We start from the raw sequence: 20,240 nt of genomic DNA, 5'->3' as shown, positions 1-20,240 counted from the left end.
GAACTCATTCTATGAGGCTGTCATCACCTTGGTACTAAAACCAGATATAGACACTACAAAGAAGAAAATTACAAGCCAACATCACTAATGAACACAGATGCAAAATTACTCAACAAAATATTAACAAACCAAATTCAACAATTCATTAAAAAAAATCATATACCATGATCAAGTGAGATTTATCCCAGGGAAAGAAGGGTGAATCAACATCCACAAATCAATCACTGTGATACACCCCATTAACTAAATAAAAGATAAAAATCATGTGATCATCTCAATAGATGCACGAAAAAACTTTTCACAAATTCAACATCCATTTATGATAAAGGCTCTCAACAAAGTGCATGCAAAGGAAATGTGTGTGTGCTCAGTCTGAGTTGTGTCCAACTCTTTAAGACCCTGTGGACTGTAGCCTGCCAGGCTCCTCTGTCCATGGGATTCTCCAGGCAAGAATACTGGAGTGGGTTGCCATTTCCTCCTCCAGGGGATATTCTAACCAAGGACCAAACCTATGTCTCCTGCATTGGCAGGCAGATTCTTTACCACTGAGCCACCTAGGAAGCCCAAATGAACATATCTGAACATAAAAAAGGCCACATATGACAAACCCACAGCTAATATACTCAATGGTGAAAGGCTGAAAGCATTTCTCTATGATCAGAAATAAGACAAAGATGTCCACTCTCTCCACTTTCATCAACATAGTATAAAAATTTTCATCCACAGCAATCAGACAGTAAAAAAATAAATAAAATGAATCCATATTGGAAAGGAAAAAGTAAAACTGTTTGCAGATAACATGGTATTATATATTAAAAATCCTATCGATCCTACCAAAATACTATGAGAGCTAAAAAAAAAAAGTAAAGTTGCAGAAAATAAAATTAGCATATAGAAATCTGTTGCATTTCTATATGCTAGTAACAAAACTATGACAGAGAGAAATTAAGAAAACAATCCCACTTACAATTGCATCAAAAAGAATAAAATACATAGGAATAAATTTAACCAAGAAGGTTAAAAACCTGTATTCTGAAAAGTATAAGACACTGATAAAGGAAACTGAAGAAGACACAAATAAATGGAAACATATTACTTGCTCGTGAACTGGAAAAAACTAATATTTTTATATGCCCATACTACCCAAATCACTCTACAGATTCAGTGCAATTCCTATCAAAATACCAATGGCATTTTTCACAGAACTAAAATAATCCTAAAACATGTATGAAAATACAAAAGATCCTGAATACCCAAGCAACCTTGAGAAATAAGAACATAGCTGGAGGAATCACAATCTAATCGAAACTATACAACAGCATTATAGTAACAGTCATTTCACAGTTATAGTCATTTAAAGTATGATACTGGTGCAAAAATAGACACATAGGTCAATGGAACAGAACAGAGAACCCAGGAATATACCCACACTTATACAGTCAATTAATCTACAGTGAAGGAGACAAGAATATACAATGGAGAAAAGAATAAAACTGGGCCAATTTCTTACATCATATATAAAAATAAACTCAAAATGGATTAAAGACTAAAGTATAACCTCTGGAGTGATGAAACTCCTAGAAGAAAACGTAAGGACTGTGCTCTGTGATGTTGGTATTGGTAGTGTTTTCCTGGTTTGGTCTCAGGCAAGGACAACAAAAGCAAATACAAACAAATGGACTGCATCAAAAGCTTTTCTTTTCTTTTTTTTTTTTTTGGCCAGGGAGGGAAGAGGCATGCCACCCAATTTATAGGATCTTAGTTTCCCCAACCAGGGATTGAATCTGGGCCTATAGCAGTGAAAGCACCGAGTCCTAACCACTTAACCAGTTGACCACTAGGTAATTCCCAAACTAAAGCACTTTTGCACAGAGAAGGACACCATCAGTAAAATGGAAAGGCAAACTCCTGATTGGAGAAGATATTAGCAAGTGTTATATCTAATAAGCTAATATCTAGATGGTATAACACTTTGCACAGAAAAGGAAATGATCAATAATATCTAGATTGTATAAAGAAGCCATACAAATCAATATCAAGTAAAATCCAATTTAAAGATGGGATGATGATGTGAAAAGACATTTCTCCAAAGAATGCATATAAATGACCAACAGACACATGAAAAGATGCTCAATATGACAAATACTCAGGGAAATACAAATCAAAACCACAATGAGATACCATCTTTTTGATGCTCAAAAAGATGACAAAATAACAAATGTTGGCAAGGATATGGAGAAAAGGGAACCCTGATGCACTCCATATAATAAATATATGTAGTGCACTCCATGTAGTACATGACCCCAGTAGTAATTTATGGGTGTGAGAGTTGAAGGTTGAGTGGAGAAGAATTGATGCTTTTGAACTGTGGTGCTGGAGAAGACACTTGAGACTCTTGAGAGTCCCTTGGACAGGAAGGAGATCAAACCAGTCAATCCTAAGGGAAATCAACACTGAATATTCATTGGAAGGACTGATAGTGAAGTTGAAGCTCCAATACTTTGGCCACTCGATGTGAAGAACTGACACTGGAAAAGACTGTGATGCTGGGAATGATAGAAGAGAGTGGGGTGACAGAGGATGAGATGGTTGGATGGCATCATGGACTTAATGGACATGAGTTTGAGCAAACTCCGGGAGAGAGTAAAAGACAGGGAAGCCTGGTGTGCTGCAGTCCATGGAGTCACAAAGAGTCAGATACTCCTGAGCAACTGAACAACACGCACTGTTGGTGGGAATGTTAATTGGCATAGCCACTATGGAAGAACTTCCTCAAGAAATTAAAAATAGAACTACCATATGATCTGGCAATTCCACTTCTGGATATTTGCCCTAAGAAAATAAAAACACTAAATTGAAAAGATAGATGTGTTCACTGCGGCATTATTTACAATAGCCAAGATATGGAAGCAACCTAAATATCCATCAGTAGATGAACCAATAAAGATGGGATACACACACAGACACAATGAACTCAGGCGTAAAAAATAATGAAATCCTGCTATTTACAGCATGGATGGGCCTAGAGAGTATTATGGTAAATGAAGTAGGTCAGACAAAGAAAGAAAAATACTGTATGATCTCACTTGTATGTGAAATCTAAAACTCAAAGTGAAATAGAAACAGACATAGCTACAGAGAACCAACCGGTGGCTGCCAGGGGGTGGGAGGTGTGGGGACTTTGATGAAATAAGCAAAGGGAATTAAGAGGTACAAACCTGTCATTACACAGGGATAATAATAATTCACAGGGATATAATATGCAGTATAGGAATATAGCAACAATACTGTAATAATTTTGTGTGGTAACAGATGATTACTAAATTTATCATGGTGATCACTGTGTTATTACTTTGATTGTCAAATCACTATGTTGTACACCTGAAATGAACATAATGTTGTGTGTCAACTGTACTTTAATAAAATAAAATAAGTTATATGGCAAGCTAATTAAACAAAGAAATTCAACTTTATGGTAACTAATACAGAATAAGTATAGATTTAATTTAGTTTTTTGGCAACATGTGTATCAGTTGGTTTTCACAATTAATTCAGCAAATTTCAAATTAATTCAGCAAAATTAACAGTACTAATCAAGCTACTGTTAAAACTAGGGGTACAGTCAAGGTCCCTACCTTCTATATTCAAATTTTAATTGGGAATTCAAGAACTCAAATTATTCTAACATGGGAAATGGATAATTAACAAGTAAATATGTAAATAACATATTGTATCAAGAACTATGAAAAACTATACTGAATGATAATATAGAGAGAAATACATTTAGATACCATCTTAGAGGTGGCATTGAGTTGAGATAAAAGGGTTTATATGAACCAGAAATGTGAAAAAATGTGGAAAGACTAATCTACGTTCTTAAAAAGGAAAAAAGATTAGCGATGGAACAGATACATAAACAATTATAGACCAATACATCTGAAAACTTAAAGAAAAAACATTCTAGAAAATAGTTTTTCAAACATGATTCAAAAGGAAATACAGGAGTTGAGCAATATTTTAACTATGAAGAAACTTAATTGGTATTTAACAATCTTTAAGGAGGCAAGAGAGCACTAGCACAGAAAATTTCAATCCTAACTTGCAAAATGAAGTTACCAAGTTTGCATATGCCAATTCAGGCAAGGTATATATGAGAAAGAAAACTTATATGCTGATGTCATTTATGAACCTAGATGCAAAATACTGAATAAAATATTAGCAAAATAAATCCAATAATATATGAAAAGAGAAATGACATATAATCAAGTTGGTTTATACCAGAAGTGCAAGCTTAGTATAATACTTTAAATGTTTTAACATAATTTATTACGTTAATAGATTAAAGGAGAAAACTGCATGTCATCTCAATAGGGACAGAATAAAGCTTTACTTTATTTTTACCTCATATCATATATTACTTACCTCATGAAAGTGAAAGTGAAAGTCGCTTATTCGTGTCCGACTCTTTGCGACCCCATGGACTTAGTCCATGGAATTCTCCTGGCCAGAATACTGGAGTGGGTAGACTTTCCCTTCTCCAGGGGATCTTCCCAACCCAGGGATTGAACCCAAGTCTCCCACATTGCAGGCGGATTCTTTACCAGCTGAGCCACAAGGGAAGCCCAAGAATACTGGAGTGGGTAGCCTATCCCTTCTCCAGCAGGTCTTCCTGACCCAGGACTTGAACCAGGGTCTCCTGAATTGCAGGCGGATTCTTTTCCAACTGAGCTATCAGAGAAACTTAGTACTTACCTCATATCATACATTAAAATAATCTCAGATTAATAATAATTATGATAATAATAAAACAACTTCAGAAGACATACATGTGAAAAGCTTAGCTGAGAACTTTTAGAAAGAGATAGGATAATACTTTTATTGCCTCAGGATAGAAAATAATTTCTATAATTGATAAAAGTATCTCAAATTATAAAATCAAAGATTTGATAAACACTCATTAATAGGTACATGAAATGATGTTTGACTTTATTGATAATTAGAGAAAAATATTAATAGCCCAAAGAGGACCATTTTACACACAGAGACTGATAAATATGTTAACATTTTATAATCTTATTAATGAAAACATGTCAGTCTATAAAGGCTTCTGTAACAAAATACCACAAGCTGGGTGATTTTATAACAACATAAGCTTATTTTTCACAGTTCTGGAGGCTGGAAATCTGAAATCAGGGTGCCAGTATGGTTGATTGAGGGCGCTCTTTTGGGTGTCAGAATTCTCACTGTATCCTCACATGGCAGAATAGGCTGGAGAGCTCTCTTGGGTTTCTTTTACAAGGGCATTAATCCCACTTACGAGAGCTCTACCCTCATTACTTACCTCTCTAAGGCCCCACTATAACCATTATGTTGGGCATTAGGATTTCAATATATGAATACTGAGAAAACACACATTCACACCACAGCAATGTGCAACAATGGGAACACTTACATACATTGCTAGCAGAAGTATAAATTGGCACAAGCAATTGGAAAGATATTTTTACATTGTCAGACAAAGTTGAAGATGCATATATCCAATGGTTGAGCAATTCAACACCTGTGGTTACCTTAGAGAAACCCATGCACAGGTGAATCAAGAGATATGTGGAAGTATATTTGTAGCAGCATTTTTCTGAAAGGAAAAAATGTGAAACTCTAATTTCCTTTCATAGAGAAATGGATAAACATTCTCTTGCATAATTACACTATAGAATGTATACATTATACAGCTGTGAGAAATAAACACAGCAACACAAATCAACATGAATGTATTTCACAAGCATAATATTGAAGGGAAAAAGAATGGCAAAGTACTTCTGCATTCTTGCCTTAAGAACCCCATGCACAGTATAAAGACGCAGAAAGATGTGACACTGAAAGATGAACACCCCAGGTCGGAAGCTGTCCAATATGCTACTGAATGAAAAGTCTGAGTCAAAGTGGAAAAAATGTCCAGTTGTGGTAAAAGTTGTGTCTGGTGGTAAAAGTAAAGTCCAATGCTGTAAAGGACAATATTGCATAGGAACCTGGAACGTTAGGTCCATGAATCAAGTGGTCAAACAGGAGATGGCAAGAATGAACATCGACATTTTAGAAATCAGTGAACTGGAATGGGCAACAATCCCTTAGAAGAAATGGAGTAGCCCTCATAGTCAACAAAGTCTCAAAAACGACAGAATGATCTCGGTTCATTTCCAAGGCAAACCATTCAATATCACAGTAATCCAAGTCTGTGCCCCAACCACTAATGCCAAAGAAGCTGAACAGTTCTATGAAGATCTACAAGACCTTCTAGAACTAACAGGAAAAAAAAGATGTCCTTTTCATCATAGGGGATTGGAATGCAAAAGTAAGAAGTCAAGAGATACCTGGAGTAACAGGCTAGTTTGGCCAGGGAAATGAATGAATGAATCAGGGAAAAGGCTAACAGAGTTTTGCCAAGAGAACACACTAGTCAGAGCAAACACCCTCTTCAACATGAGAGACGACTCTGCACATGAACATCACCAGATGGTCAACACTGAAATCTGATTACATTCCTTGCAGCCAGAGATGAAGAAGCTCTATACAGTCAGCAAAAACAAGACCAGGAGCTGACTGTGGTTCAGATCATGAACTCCTTATTGCCAAATTCAGACTGAAATTGAAGAAAGTAGGGAAAACCACTAGACCATTCAGGTATGACGCAAATCAAATCCATTATGATTATACAGTGGAAGTGACAAATAGATTCCAGGGATTAGATTTGATAGAGTACCTGAAGAACTATGGATGGAAGTTCATAATATTATACCAGAGGTGGTGATCAAGACCATCCCCAAGAAAAAGAAATGCAAAAAGGCAAAATGGTAGTCTGAGGAGGCCTTACGGATAGCTGAGAAAAGAAGAGAAATGAAAAGCAAAGGAGAAAAGGAGAGATAAACCCATCGAATACAGAGTTCACAGAATAGCAGGGAGAGACAAGAAAGCCTTCCTAGGTGAACAGTGAAAAGAAACAGGGGGAAACAAAACAACAGAATGGGAAAGACTAGAGATCTCGTCAAGAAAATCAGAGATACAAAGGGAATATTTCATGCAAAGATGGGCACAGTAAAGGATAGAAATGGTATGGACCTAACACAAACAGAAGAGGTGGCAAGACTACACAGAACTATACAAAAAAGATCTTAATGATGCAGATAACCATGGTGGTGTGATTGCTCACCTAGAGCCAGACGTCTTGGAGTACGAAGTCAAGGGGGCTTTAGCATCACTACGAACAAGCTAATGGAGGTGATGGCATTCCAGTTGAGCCATTTCAAATCCTAAAAGATGATGCTGTGAAAGTACTGCACTCAATATGCCTGCAAATTTGGAAAATTCAGCAATGGCCACAGGACTGGAAAAGGTCAGTTTTCATTCCAATCCAAAGACAGGCAACACCAAAGAATGCTCAAACCACAGCACAATTGCACTCATTTCACACGCTAACGAAATGATACTCAAAATTCTCCAAGCCAGGCTTCAACAGTACGTGAACCAAGAACTTCCAGATGTTCAAGCTGGCTTTAGAAAAGGCAGAGGAACCAATAATCAAACTGCCAACATCTGCTGGATCATCAAAAAAACAAGAGAATTTTAGAAAAACATCTACTTCTGCTTTATTGACTATGCCAAAGCCTTTCACTGTGTGGATCACAACAAACTGGAAAATTCTTCAAGAGATGGGAATACCAGACCACCTGACCTGCCTCTTGAGAAATCTGTATGCAGGTCAGGAAGCAACAGTTAGAACTGGACATGGAACAAAGGACTGGTTCCAAATTGGGAAAGGAGTACATCAAGGCTGTATACTGTCACCCTGTTTATTTAATATATGCAGAGCACATCATACAAAATGCCAGGCTGGATGAAGCACAAGCTGGAATCAAGACTGCCAGGAGAAATATCAATAACCTCAGATACGCAGATGACACCACCCTTATGACAGAAAGCAAAGAAGAAGAATCTCGTGATGAAAGTGAAAAAGGAGAGTGAAAAAGTTGGCTTAAAACTCAGCATTGAAAAAACAAAGATCATGGCATCTGGTCTCATCTCTTCATGGCAAATAGACGGGGAAACAATGAAACAATGACAAACTATTTTCTTGGATTCCAAAAATCACTGCAGATTGTGACTGCAGCCATGAAATTAAAAGACACTTGCTCCTGGGAAGAAAACCTATGATAAACTCAGATAATGTCTTTAAAAGCAGAGACATTATTTTCCCAACAAAGGTCCATCTAGGCAAAGTTATGGTTTTTCCAGTAGTCATGCATGGATGTGAGAATTGGACCATAAAGAAGGCTGAGCACCAAAGAATTGATGCTTTTGAAGTGTGGTGTTGGAGAAGGCTCTTGAGAGTCCTGTGGACTGCAAGGAGGTCAATCCAATCCATCCTAAAGGGAATCAATCCTGAATATTCATTGGAAGCACTAATTCTGAAGCTGAAGCTCCAATACTTTGGCCACCCGATGTGAAGAGCCGACTCATTGGAACAGACCCTGATGCTGGGAAAGATTGAAGGCAGGAGGAGAAGGGGATGACAGAGGATGAGCTGGTTGGATGGCATCACCGACTCAATGGACATGAGTTTGAGAAAACTTCAAGAGATGGTTGAAAGACAGGGAAGCCTGGCATGCTGCAGTCAATGGAGTTGCGAAAAGCCGGACGCAACTGAGTGACTGAACAAGAACACCTGAAATATAATGTGGCATGTGAAACTGAATAGGGGGAAAGATTAAGATTCCATTAAAGTATTGGAATAGTTTGAACTTTTTCCTGAATATAATATATGGGCCACTGAATTTTCTAAGTAGTTTTTAAGCAAGCACAGAAAATAGCAGAGAGAGAAACTGGTAACTGACTTCATAGAGCACAGAAATTCTGTTAATTGGGAGCTTGAAGAAGGGAATTCTGAATAGAAATTCCCTAGGGTACCTGCAATCGTGCTCCCTGAATATGGAAACCTAGCATGCTGCTGCTGCTGCTAAGTCGCTTCAGTCATGTCCGACTCTGTGCGACCCCATAGACGGCAGCCCACCAGGCTCTCCCGTCCCTGCGATTCTCCAGGCAAGAACACTGGAGTGGGTTGCCATTTCCTTCTCCAATGCATGAAAGTGAAAAGTGAAAGGGAAGTCGCTCAGTCGTGTCCGACTCTTAGCAACCCCATGGACTGCAGCCTACCAGGCTCCTCCATCCATGGGATTTTCCAGGCAAAGTACTGGAGTGGGATGCCATTGCCTTCTCCAGGAAACCTAGCATATCTCCTCCTGAAAGCATTTGAATTAACAAGTTATAACTACTTAAGATAACTTAAATTTGGAATCAGGAGGGGAGAAGCAGAGTGAGGCACAATGGGAACAAGAGGTATACCTCAGAGGTATCTCACAACTTGTTTCTGCTTCTCCCTTAAATATTAAAGGACATTTAATATTAAATATTAAAGGACCACCAATTACAGAAAGCTTTGAACAGATTCAGAGACCTAAATCAATAAACAGAACAACTCAACTCAGAGGACACAGCACACAGCAGGAAGCAAAAGAAAGTTCACAAAAAAATATACTGTGTACACAGAAATAAGAGAAGATATTATACACATAAAAGGTGACTAAGATGCTATAAAATGATAAAGAAGAGAAGGATTTGAAACGTGTATAAATGTAGTCACAATTTTTTTTAAAAAATCAAAGGTTTGAAAGCAAAATGATAGACATGGAAAACTGAAAAGCTCAGTATGCTTGGCCAGGCCTTCAGTCCTGGGTCCTTCTTAGCTCTTGTAGATAACCAATTATCCAATCAAACAAAATAGTCACCAGAACATAATTGTTCTGTGGCTGCTTATACGAGATTATTATATAGTCAGTGGACAATAACAAAATGATACTGATGATTTGAAAAGACCAACTGGTACTTGAAACCAGTGTTAGAGTCAGTGGTGTGGCTTGCCCAAAGCAATAATAGGATCCAGTTTAATGGTGCCATGGTTTAGGGCATAGAAGTTTGATGACATCCCTTCAATTGCCCCAACGTGGGGTTTCCTTCACCTGGCAGGACCTCATTCTGAGTGGGCAGAATGCCATCACCACCAACCGAGTGTATATTCATTGAGGATATGGGAAACTCAAGAAGCATTTACTGAACATCCTATAAACTGATGTCTCCTGAATTGCCCTGCTGAGAAATTCTCCTTAGAACTTCTCCTAAGTTTTAAGATACATATCAGAGTGCTTGTTTTCACAAATACATTTGTGTGTCCACTTCAAAAGATAGACCCAGCCCTGTCAAATTTTGTAATACGAAGGAAAAAAGTGACAATCTTAAACACTTATAGAAAGGCACCTCATTTAAATAATAAGAGTCAATGTGTCGTCTGACTTCCCATTAGTAAAGCTGAATATGCAAGGCTGGAGAAAATGCCTTCAAAATTTTGAAGTCTCTAGCCAAATTATCTAGCCGGTTAATGTGAAATAAAGATATTTTGGGGTATTCAGAGTCTCAAAAATTTTATGTTCACACACCCTTTAACAGAGAGGTACTAAAAAACGTATTTAACAAAACAAGAAAGATCCAAGCATTGGACCCAGTAAATGGTGACTTCAACCCAGGGAATAAAGAAAGAAAATTTCAGGAAACAAGTACTAGGTTACCTCTGCATTTACCACAAGGAAAATATTATGGAGCACCATTTTAATTACCTACTGGAAAACTTAGAAAACTGAACACATTTTTAAGTGAAATTATCAACTTTATGGGAAATATTGTAAATATACATATAGGAAAATAATACATATAGGAAAACTTAATTATAACTTTCTCAGTAGTTAACAATATGTATATATTAAATAACAATATAAATACTATAAATTTAGCTAAACACTATGATATTAACTTGAAAAAAGAGATGTACAGGTAGGTATATTATGCGGCAGAAATAGTTTCGTGTGTCATATAAGAAGCCAATAACGAACAAAATTACATATTAAGAGAGCAGTATAAGAATACTTATTTGAGATAATGGAGACATTTCAGAACAAAGAGCTACAAGAATCAAAACTGTTTTCTTTTGGCAACTATAAAGTGCGGAATGAGGAGAAATGGGGCCGTGGTGGCGTTTTAATATTATTTGTTTTGTTTTACCCGACTTATGTAGATAAAAATAAAAATTTTTATAAAAGATGATAAATGAGGTGGATGAACCTAGAGCCTGTTATACAGAGTGAAGTAAGTCAGAAAGAAATATTAATGCATATATATGGAATCTAGAAAAACAGTACTGATGAAACTATTTACAGAGAAGCAATGGAGATGCAGTTGTAGATAATGGTCTGGTGGACACAGCAGGGGACTGAGAGGGTAGGACAAATTGAGAAGCAGCACTAACATATATACACTATCGAATATAAAATATGTAAAATGTAAAATAGATAACTAGTGGGATGCTCCTGTACAACACAGGGAGCTCAACCTGGTGCTCTGTGATGACCTAGAGGGGTGGAATGGGGGACGGGGGTGGAGGGAGGCTCAAGAAGGAAGGGATACATATATATATAATTATGACTGATTTGCACTGATGTATGGCAGAGGCCACCACAACATTGTAAAGCAATTATTCCCCAATAAAAGAAAAGAAATTTTTAAAAAAGATGATGTCAGAACCATGCAAGATGGATGAGAAGAAGGAGGGGGTGCATTTTACTTTTATATTTTCTATTTTTCTCTTCTTAGGAAATGGTATGTCTCAGTACCAATGACAACAAGAGATGTGCTAAAAGAGGTCAGAGGAAATCAAGTGGCTTTTCAAGACTGCTTTATTGCAAATAGTCTTTTCCTGCTGACTTTTCCTTTGTTGACAATACCTGAGATTCCTGGGTTTTTACCAATATCTTCACCACGGGGTAGTCAGTTAATAGCAAATTGGGCTGCTTGTGTTCCTTCTTTTGTTGTGGTAGTAGCTGACATGGAGACCTTTCAGACAAATGATTCATTCCATACTTGGACCAGAATCAGAGTGCCTCCAAATATTCTGACTGAAGATGAAAGACACAATGTGTCTGATGTGACCCTATCACGGGATGGAATTTTTTTTTTAATAAATGGTATTCTCTACTTAAAAAATTATAAAACATTTACAAGACTGGGAAGCAATGCAAATCTTCCTGATGGTGGAATTATTGGCATTACATCAAGAAAGTGGTGTTGGATCAACTATTTATTAAAGGTTAGTAAAAGATTACATATATGTATATTATACCCACACATTTAGGTATATTTACCAAACTGTTTAATCTTCCCAGGTGGCCTAGAGGTAAAGAATTTGCCTGCCAATGCAGGAGATGTGGGTTCAATCCCTGGGTCGGGAAGATCCCCTGGAGAAGGAAATGGCAACCCACTCTAGTATTCTTGTCTGAGAAATCCCATGGGCAGAGGAACCTGGTGGGCTACAGTCTATGGGGTTGCAAAAGAGTTGGATGTGACTTAGCAACTAAACAACAGCAGCAGCTATTTTTGGTTGTAGGTTTTTTTCCTTTTATCTCTTTATGTACATTGTGCCACTCCTTCTGGCCTGTAGAGTTTATCCTGAAAAGTCAGATAATTCTCTTATGGTAGTTCCCCTATATATAACTGTTGCTTTTCTCTTGTTGCTCTTAAGACTCTCTCTTTATCTTTAATTTTTTTTGTCACTTTAATTATATTTTGTCTCTGTGTTCATCTTGTTTGGCAACCCTCTGTGCTTCCTGGACTGGGATGTCTGTTTCTTTTCTCAAGTTAGTGAAGTTTTCAGCTCTTATTTCTTTAAATAAATTCTCTGCTTCTTTCTTTCTCTCTTCTCCTTTCATCTTCTCCCTAATAATGCAAATGTTAGTATGATGTTGCATTGATGTTGTCCCAAAGGGACAGTTCCTATGGTTTTCACTACTCTGTCTTCCTGACCACTGATTAATTTCTCTGTATCATCTAATCTTATTGTCAGTACCTTCTAGATTGTTTTCATTTTAGCTTTTATATTCCTCTGCTCTAGCTCTTTTTATATATTTTCTAACTCTGTTGAAATTCTTACTATATTCATTCACTCTCCCAAATTCATTGAGCATTTTGTGTTCATTATCTTGATCTCTTTATCAGATATATTGCTTATCTCCACTTTGCTAAATTCTTTTTCTGGGATTTTGTCTTTTTTCTTCATTTGGAACATAATCCTCTGCCTCATTTCCCCAGTTCTTTACTGTTTACTTCTATGTGTTAGCTAGGTCAGCTGTGTCTCCTGAACTTGTAAAAGTAGCTTTACATAGGAGACAGTCTTTGAGGCCCAGCAGCACACCCCTTTGGTTACCAGAACTACATTCTTTAGTGGTACCCCTGACGTGGATGGTGGGGCTGAGTAATGGGCATGCTGATCAGTGAGGCTGGCACCTGGCCAAGCTGGCTGTGAGGCTGCCCTTTGGGCGGTGGCTGTGCGCCCATTGGAGAGCAGGGTAGGCTTTCTGCCCAGTTGGTTGTGTGGCCCAGCAGATGCGGGGCCTCTGCAACCCCTTGGAGGACAGGGCTGGGTTTCTCTGTAGCCGTCCGCATGGATCAGGTGGCCTCTTGGCTGGTGCGAACCTGTTGCAGAGTGGGGCCAAGTCAAACAACTCTGAATACAAAGTTAAAACAAATTTATGCAAGCTACCAGAGCTTCCCTAAGATGACATATGTAACAGCTACACCCCCATATCAATTAAAGAAATTGAATTTGTTATTTAAAAACCTTACCACAGAGAAAACTTCACGCCAAGAGTATTTCACCAGTAAATTCTATATTTTTTTTAAAAAATGCCACAATTTCTAAAATCTTTCAGAAAACTGAACAAGAAGGATACTTCCCGATTTATTCAATGAGGCCAGCATTATGTGATACCACAACCAAGAATAACACATGACAAGGATATAAAACTGCAGACCAATATCTCTTATTAACAAAGATCTAAAACCTATGAACAAAGTGTTAGTAAACCAGATCTAAAAATATATAAAAAGGAAAATACATCATGACCAAGTGGGTTTAACTTAGGAATAAAAGAGTGACTTGCAATAGAAAATCAATCAACTTAATTCACTTTATTAGAAAATAATTTAAAAAACCCATATGATCATCTCAATAGGTACATATAAAAGCATTTGACAAAATGTAGTATACACAATTGATTTTCAAAATAAGCAAATTAAGAATAAAAGAGAACTTCCTCAACCTAACACAGAACATTTATGAGAAACTTTAAGCTACCATTGTCCAATGGTAAAAGACTGTTATTTACTCTGCTCAGATTTGATGTAAGAATGCTGTTGCTGGTTAAACCTACCATTTAGTGTTCATTTTTTATTAACACCATTTGCTCCTTTGTTCCTTTCTCCCATTTCTTGTTTAAAATAAGGAGCAAGGTGCTAATGTTTGCCCACACCACATCCATTCAACTTGATACTGACAGTTCTAGCAGATGCAATGAGTTAAGAAATGAATGAAAGGAATCTGTATTGAAAAGGAGACTATCTTTATTCAAACACTTTTAGATATAGAAAAGATTATGAAATCTTTTTTTTTTAAGTTACAGGGCTAATAAATGTGTTTACCAGGTTGCAGTATGTAAGATCAATATAAAAAAAATCAACTGCATATTTATATAGCAATTTAATTTTGTATATGAAAGATATAAACATATAAATGAACAATCATAAATTGAAAATTTTAAAAATACTGTTTAAATAGAATTTAAAATATTAAATATGTAGGAATAAACCTGATAAAAGACACGCAAATATATATACTTTAAAACTACAAATATTATTGAGTGAAGTAAAAGACATGTATAATGTATCATTGGTTGAAATGTATGAAAATGTATCTTGTTCATAGGTGGAAGAAATGCAATATTGTTACAATGAGAATTCTTGAGAAAAGCAGCACTTCAATTAAAATCCTATTGGCTTTCATAGAAATTAAGAAGCTGATTCTATCAGTATGGAACAAAAAAAAAATCTGGAAATAAATGCCACTAAAAATGTAGATCTTGGTTGGAATGCAGAATATTTTAAAAGTTTTGAATTCTTCCTAAGCTTATCTACATGAACAGTATGAAAAGGCAAAAAGATAGGACACTGAAAGATGAACTCCCCAGGTCGGCAGGTGCCTAATATGCTACTGGAGATCAGTGGAGAAATAACTCCAAAAAGAATGAAGAGATGGAGCCAAAGCAAAAACAACACCCAGTTGTGGATATGACTGGTGATGGAAGTAAAGTTCAATGCTGTAAAGAGCAATATTGCAGAGGAATCTGGAATGTAGGTCCATGAATCAAGGCAAACTGGAAGTGGTCAAACAGGAGATGGCAACAGTGAATGTTAATATTTTAGGAATCAGTGAACTAAAATGGACTGGAATGGGTGAATTTAACTCAGATGACCATTATATCTACTACTGTGGGCAAGAATCCCTTAGAAGAAATGGAGTAGCCATCATAGTCAACAAAAGAGTCCAAATGCAGTACTTTAGTCCAATCTCAAAAAAGACAGAATGATCTCTGTTCATTTCCAAGGCAAACCATTCGATATCACAGTGATCCAAGTTGTGCCCTGACCAGTAATGCTGAAGAAGCTAAAGCTGAATGGTTCTTTGAAGACCTAAAAGACCTTCTAGAACTAACACTCAAAAAAAGATGTCCTTTTCATTATAGGGGACTGGAATGCAAAAGTAGGAGTCAAGAAATACCTGGACACATTTGGCACATTTGGCCTTGGAGTACAGAATAAAGTAGGGCAAAAGCTAATAGAGTTTTACCAAAAGAATGCACTGGTCATAGCAAACACCCTCTTCCAACAACACACGAGAAGACTCTACACATGGACATCACCAGATGGTCAATACTGAAATCAGATTGATTATATTCTTTGCAGCCAAAGATGGAGAAGCTCTATGCAGTCAGCAAAAACAAGACCAGGAGCTGACTGTGGTTCAGATCATGAACTCCTTATTGCCAAATTCAGATTTAAATTGAGAAAGTAGGGAAAACCACTAGACCATTCAGGTATGACCTAAATCAAATCCCTTATGATCATACAGTGGAAGTGACAAATAGATTCAAGGGACTAGATCTGATAGAGTTCCCTGAAGAACTATGGATGGAGGTTCATGACATTCTACAGGAGCCAGCAATCAAGACCATCCCCAAGAAAAAGAAATGCAAAAATGCAAAATGGCTGTCTGAGGAGGGCTTACAAATACCTGTGAAAAGAGAAGTGAAAGGCATAGGAGAAAAGGAAAGATATACCCATCTGAATTTGGAGTTCCAAAGAGCAGCAAGGAGAAATAAGAAAGCCTTAGTGATAAATGCAAAGAAATGGAGGAAAACAATGGAATGGGAAAGACTAGACATCTCAAGAAAATTAGAGACACAAAGGGAACATTTCATGCAAAGGTGGGCACAATAAAGGACAGAAATAGTATGGACCTAACAGAAGCAGAAGATATTAAGAAGAGGTGGCAAGAATACACAGAAGAATTATACAAAAAAAGATCTTCAGGACCCAGATAATCATGATGGTGTGATCATTCACCTAGAACCAGACATCCTAGAATGTGACATCAAGTGGGCCCTAGGAAGTATCACTATGAACAAAGCTAGTGGAGGTGATGGAATTTCAGTTGAGCTATTTCAAACCCTAAAAGATGATGCTGTGAAAGTGCTGCATGCAATATGCCAGCAAATTGGGGAAACTCAGCAGTGGCCATAGGACTGGAAAAGGTCAGTTTTCATTCCAATCCCAAAGAAAGGCAATGCCAAAGAATGCTCAAATTACTGCACAATTCGACTCATCTCAAACACTAGTAAAGTAATGCTCAAAATTCTCCAAGTCAGGCTTCAACAATACGTGAACTGTGAACTTTCAGATGTTCAAGCTGGTTTTAGAAAAGGCAGAGGAACCAGAGATCAAATTGCCAACATCCACTGGATCATGGAAAAAGCAAGAGAGTTCCAGAAAAACATCTATTTCTGCTTTATTGACTATGACAAAGCCTTTACAAACTGTAGAAAATTCTTAAAGAGATGGGACTACCAGACCACCTGACCTGCCTCTTGAGAAATCTGTGTGCAGGTCAGGAAGCAACAGTTAGAACTGGACATGGAACAACAGACTGGTTCCAAATAGGGAAAGGCGTATATGTCAAGGCTGTATATTGTCACCCTACTTATTTCACTTGTATGCAGAGTACATCATGTGAAATGCTGGACTGGAAGAAGCACAAGCGGGAATCAAGATTGCCGGGAAAAATATCAATAACCTCAGATATGCAGATAACACCACCCTTATGGCAGAAAGTGAAGAAGAACTAAAGAGCCTCTTGATGAAAGTGAAAGAGGAGAGTGAAAAAGTTGGCTTAAAGCTCCACATTCAGAAAACTAAGATCATGGCATCTGGTCCCATCACTTCATGGGAAATAGACAGGGAAACAATGGAAACAGTGAGAGATTTCATTTTGGGGGGCTCCAAAATCACTGCAGATGGTGACTGCAGCCATGAAATTAAAATATGCTTACTCCTTGGAAGGAAAGTTATGACCAACCTAGAGAGCATATTAAAAAGCAGAGACATTACTTTGCCAACAAAGGTCCATCTAGTCAAGGCTATGGTTTTTCCAGTAGTCATGTATGGATGTGAGAATTGGATTATAAAGAAAGCTGAGCACCAATGAATTGATGCTTTTAAACTATGGTGTTGGAGAAGACTCTTGAGAGTCCCTTGGACTGCAAGGAGATCCAACCAGTCCATCCTAAAGGAAATCAGTCCTGAATATTCATTGGAAGGACTGATGCTGAAGCTGAAACTCCAATACTTTGGCCACCTGATGCAAAGAACTGACTCATTGGAAAAGACCCTGAGGCTGGGAAAGATTGAAGGCAGGAGGAGAAGGGGACAACAGAGGATGAGATGGTTGGATGGCATCGCCGACTCAATGGACATGAATTGGAGTAAACTCCAAGAGATGGTGAAGGACAGGGAAGCCTGGCATGCTGCCGTCCAGGGGGTCGCAAAGAGTCAGACATGACTTAGCGACTGAACAGAACAGAACAGAAAGTGTCTTTATTTTTTACCTTCATTTCCACCAAATACAGAATTATATAATGATAGGTGGGTTTGTTGTTTTTCAGTTGTTTTTAGAGCAATTTACAGACACTTGGTTATCTTATGGCTTTCATCATTTTTGTTAAGAAGTGAGCCATTATTCCAGTCATTGTTCTCAAGTATATAATGTGTCTTTTTTACTTGTTGCTCCTTTAGATCCTTCATTTTATCTTTGGTTTTCAGCATTTTTATTATGTGTTTATGTGTAATTTCCTTTGTATTTATCCTGTTTGAGGTTCAGTTGAGCTTCTTGGATTTCTGGGATTAGGTCTTTCATTAATTTTTGGATGTTCTTGAACATTATTTCTTCAAATACTTCTTCTGCACCAGTCTCTTTTTCCTCTTCTTCTAGGATTCCAGAAACATACGTATGAGACTGTTTAATATGGGCAGATGTCCTGATTTTTTTTTCTTTGTATTTCAGTTAGGATACATGCTATTAACCTGTCTTCAAATTCACTGCTCTTTCCCTCTTGCTATTCTCAGTTAACTCTTAAATCCATCTAGTAATTTCTTTATTCCTGGTATCATATCTTTAATTTCTAGCATTTCCATTCTGTTTTGTTTTTTTCTTTTTAATATATTTTTGGCTGCGCTGGGTCTGAGTTGCTGCACGTGGGCTTTCTCTAGTTGCGGTGAGTAGGGGCTGCTCTCTAGTTGCAGAGCTCAGGCTTCTCACTCAAGTGGCTCTGTTGTTGCAGAGCGCAGCTCTAGGTATGTGGGCTTCAGTAGTTCCAGCACGCAGGCTCAGTAGTTGTGGCACACAGGCTTAGTTGCTCCACAGCATGTGGGATCGTCCCGAGCCAGGGACAGGATCTGTGTGCCCTGCACTAGCAAGTGGATTCTTAACCACTGGACCACCAGGGAGGTGCCCTATTCTGGTTTTGGTTTTTTTTTAATCATCTACATATCTTAACTGTAATTCCCCATCTCTGCATTCTTGCTTGTCTTTCCACCAGATTTTCAGTATTTCATCACAGCAATTTTCTTTTTTGCTGTGCCTGGAGTCTCAGCACTGACGAGATTCCAGAGATCTTTTCATACTTTGTAACTGAGTCACTAGCTTTCCAAATCCTAAGAGAGCCGTCTCTGCTGCCAAGCTTTTTTTTTCTTAATCACTGAGGATTTCTCTTTCCTTTCTCATCAGCCCCAGGATTTTCTTGCCTTGGGAGAATTCTCTCTCTCCTGCTTCCCTGCCCCTAATCCTTGCATGGAGACTGCTTTATACTCTCAGTGAAGTCCACATATATGTCAGAAGGAGAGCTTGTCTTGGCTCTCTTATCCCACTTCTTGTGTACGGTAACTGAGCATCCAGAATGCTGACAGATTTCTCTCGACTTTGTTGCCCTGGTGCCTGTCCCCTCCCTGTCTTCAGAAGGTTACTGCTTTATATTTGGGAGAGGCCATGAATGCATCAGAGGGATTGCTCCACTTTCCTGTCCTGCCCCAAGACCATGGCTTACTATACCCAAGCACTAAGTGAAGATCTATAGGAGAGAGTTTTGGGTAGGTATAATCTCATTACATGGCTGGGGCTCACTGGAGTTCCCATCTATCATGTTTATGACCAATTCCCTTTCCCATCCCTCTGCCAAGAATAGTGAGAATAGCTGTGAGTCTTTTCTATAAAGGGCTCATTTTGTTTCTAATCTATTTCCTTCTTGAGAATTGTTTCACACTCATTTTCAGCAACAGAAGTTCTAGGTTTTAAATTGAATCTTCATTTGGTAAAATGTCTTTTTACCCCAGATGATCTCTCTCTTTTTTTTTTTAGTTATCAGTTCGATTTCTTTCTACATACTGTTTGAGTATAGACTAAATATTTGCATATTAAATAAATGTACAAATTTATTTATTTTGGGAGACAAGATAGGCACAAAAGACTCTGTTGATTGCCATGGACATAGAACTTCCATTTTAAGTAAAAATCTTTAAGAATTAGAACCAGTTGGGGGAGGGGAGACAGAGGAAAGGGGATACTTGGCTCCCTAAATGAAATTACACCCACTGAATCTCAGACATAGCATCTCTGGGTGGTCTTCCCCTCTAACAGTGTCCAT

General features: G+C 37.7%; 1 protein-coding gene across 1 annotated transcript in view; it reads left to right on the top strand.

The window, feature by feature from the left end:
* CATSPERE (catsper channel auxiliary subunit epsilon) overlaps window positions 1-20,240 on the top strand; it is a 161,869-nt gene that overhangs the window by 72,719 nt on the left and 68,910 nt on the right. Inside the window, exon 9 of the mRNA XM_070768097.1 lies at window positions 11,752-12,244. Coding sequence (XP_070624198.1) covers window positions 11,752-12,244 — 493 coding nt within the window. The remainder of the gene's footprint in view (window positions 1-11,751; window positions 12,245-20,240) is intronic.

Source organism: Bos indicus, chromosome 16, assembly GCF_029378745.1.
Source record: "Bos indicus isolate NIAB-ARS_2022 breed Sahiwal x Tharparkar chromosome 16, NIAB-ARS_B.indTharparkar_mat_pri_1.0, whole genome shotgun sequence".
NCBI lineage: Eukaryota > Metazoa > Chordata > Mammalia > Artiodactyla > Bovidae > Bos > Bos indicus.
The sequence above is the reverse complement of the archived record's forward strand: the minus strand, read 5'-3'. Positions and strand labels throughout refer to the sequence as shown.